Source organism: Carlito syrichta, unplaced genomic scaffold, assembly GCF_000164805.1.
Source record: "Carlito syrichta isolate Samal-C Ts95f unplaced genomic scaffold, Tarsius_syrichta-2.0.1 Scaffold308914, whole genome shotgun sequence".
In the NCBI taxonomy this organism is placed as follows: Eukaryota; Metazoa; Chordata; class Mammalia; order Primates; family Tarsiidae; genus Carlito; species Carlito syrichta.
The window spans coordinates 42,352-44,916 of NW_007253010.1; the positions used below are offsets into that span (position 1 = coordinate 42,352).

General features: G+C 39.4%; 1 protein-coding gene across 1 annotated transcript in view; it reads left to right on the plus strand.

Moving 5' to 3' along the window:
- The window catches only part of ZBTB8A (zinc finger and BTB domain containing 8A), a 41,005-nt gene that overhangs the window by 34,637 nt on the left and 3,803 nt on the right, over window positions 1–2,565 (plus strand). The window contains exon 3 of the mRNA XM_008066395.1: window positions 858–1,027. Coding sequence (XP_008064586.1) covers window positions 858–1,027 — 170 coding nt within the window. The remainder of the gene's footprint in view (window positions 1–857; window positions 1,028–2,565) is intronic.

Sequence of the window (2,565 nt, forward strand, 5' to 3'; positions counted from 1 at the left end):
AAAAAAAAAAAAAAAAAAAAAAAAAGTAAAGAGAATAATATAATTTACCTTCATACACCTGTTACCTAGTTCCACAGCATTCAATTCATGGACCATTTTATTATGTCTGTATCCCTATCCCTAACACCTTCTATGTATTATTTTCAAGGAGATTCCAGAAATCATATATGCATATTTTTATCTGTAAATATTTCAGAATGTCACTAAAATATAGAACCATTAAAAAAAACCTGCTATACCATTATCATACCTAAACAAATTGAACAATCATTTTGTTTATTTAATTAATTTATTTCTTTTGAGTTGGGGTCTCACTCTGTTGCCCAGGCTAGAGTGCAGTCAACCTGCTGGGTTCCGGCGATCCTTCTGCCTCAGCCTTTGAAGTAGCCGGAACTACAGGTGCGTGCTACCATGCCCAGCTAATTTTTTATTTATTATAGCGATGAGGTCTCGCCAAGTTGCTTGGGCTGTTCTCGAACCCACAGGCTCAGGCAATCCACTCACCTTGGCCTCCCAAAGTTCTGGGATTACAGGCTGAGCCACTGAGCCCAGTCTTTTAAATTGTATTGACAGTTTTAAAATACAGTACTACCTTTTTACATTTAAATCTAGTGACTCTATTGCATTAAAAAGATAAGTATGGCACTATAAAGTTACTCATACTATGTAAATATGTCAAATATTGAAGTGATAGTTCTGTGCTTCGGATTCGATCGTCATTCTAGTCTTCATTAAGTTTCTTTCTTCTCCATTTCTCCTACCTTTCCGAGACCAGACTCACCAACTCCATTTGGATGTTTTGAGTTATTAGAATTGTTATTATGAACTTTTCAATGACTTAAACTGTCCCTTGACAGATGATCTGCCCAGGATGCGATTCAAGTGCCCCTACTGCACACATGTTGTAAAGCGGAAGGCAGACCTAAAGCGCCACCTTCGTTGTCACACAGGAGAAAGGCCTTATCCGTGTCAAGCTTGTGGAAAAAGATTTAGCAGGCTAGACCATCTAAGTAGCCATTTTCGAACAGTATGTATATGATTTTTCATCATTTTACTTCTTAAGAAATATGTGTATTTACCTGCTTTAAGGTAATCTTATTTACTTTTTTTTACAATTCCACTATATCAAAAATTCTTATAACTTAATGTTTTTACTTTGCATATAATGCATATACATTATATATATATATATATATAATTTTAATAGGGACGGGATCTCACAGTGTTGCCTAGACTGGTCTCACATTCCTCACTGGGCTCAAGCAGTCCTCCCAACCAGTCTCCCAAAGTGCTAGGATTTTTTTTTTCTTTTTTGAGTCGGAGACTTACTCTGTAGCCCAGGCTGGAGTACTATGGCACACTCACAGCCATTGCAGCCTCGACCTGCTAGGCTCAAGTGATCCTTCAGTCTCAGCTTTCCAAGTAGCTTGAACTACAGGCACACACCACCACGCCCAGCTAATTTTTTTATTTATTGTAGTGATGAGGTCTCTTCAAGTTGCCCAGGCTAATGTCGAACCCCTGGGCTCAGGCAGTCCTCTCACCTGGGCCTCCCAAAATGCTGCGATTATCGGTGTGAGCCACCAAGCCCAGCCCCTTTTTTTTTTAATTCTCCTTTGAGACCTTGAAGTACAGGATATTGTTTTGATGCTAAGTAGTTCGGGCAACCTTCAGGTACCCTTCTACTATGGGAGCTTTTCTGTCCATTCAATAAATCCTGCTTTCAAAAAAAAAGATTTATATTTCCATTTTAATTAAACTTGTTTTTATTATATACTGGTTTGTTCAGAGCCAAAGATAATGTAATATGCATAAATGTTTGAAGTGTCTAGGTCAGAATCATCACTTCAGATATTCGGCATCTGTGGATATTTACTAAATCCTTGTCTGGTAGAATCTCAGTTTAGTTGCTATTGTCCAACTTCTCTCCATCATCACTTTTCTAATCTCGCCCTAGTTTCTGTATAGTTTTCTCAAGGAAAGGAGCAAGGTGGGCAATAGACCTGCTCCCAACCAGGGACTGTCAGCAGTCAGAACAACTTCAGAGCATTGCTGTTCAGTGCCCTGGTGTTTTAATAAGATAGTAATGACCAGCACGGACAACTTGACGAGAACTCATCCCTACAATAAATCAAAAATTAGCCAGGCATGGTAGCACACGTCTGTAGTTCCAGCTACTTGGAAGAATGAGGTGGAAGGATCACCTGAGCCCAGCAGTTTGATGCTGAGGTTGCTGTGGGTGTGCCTGGGCAATGGAGTGAGACTCCCAACTAAAAAAAAAGATAAGGACATTGGCATTCATCTGTTGTTCATCTTGCAGCAAAATTGTTTACAAAATCTATTTTATTACCTACACTTCTGTTTCATTTATAAGAGCTCTCTTTTAGGCTGGGTGTAGTGGCCTACTCCTATAATCCCAGCACTTTGGGAGGCGTAGGTGCGAGGAAAGCTTGAGCTCATGGGTTCGAGACCAGTACAGAAAACTTAGTGAGACCTCATCTCTACAATAAAATTTTTTTTTTTTTTTTGAGTTGGAGTCTCACTCTGTCACCCAGACTGGAGTGC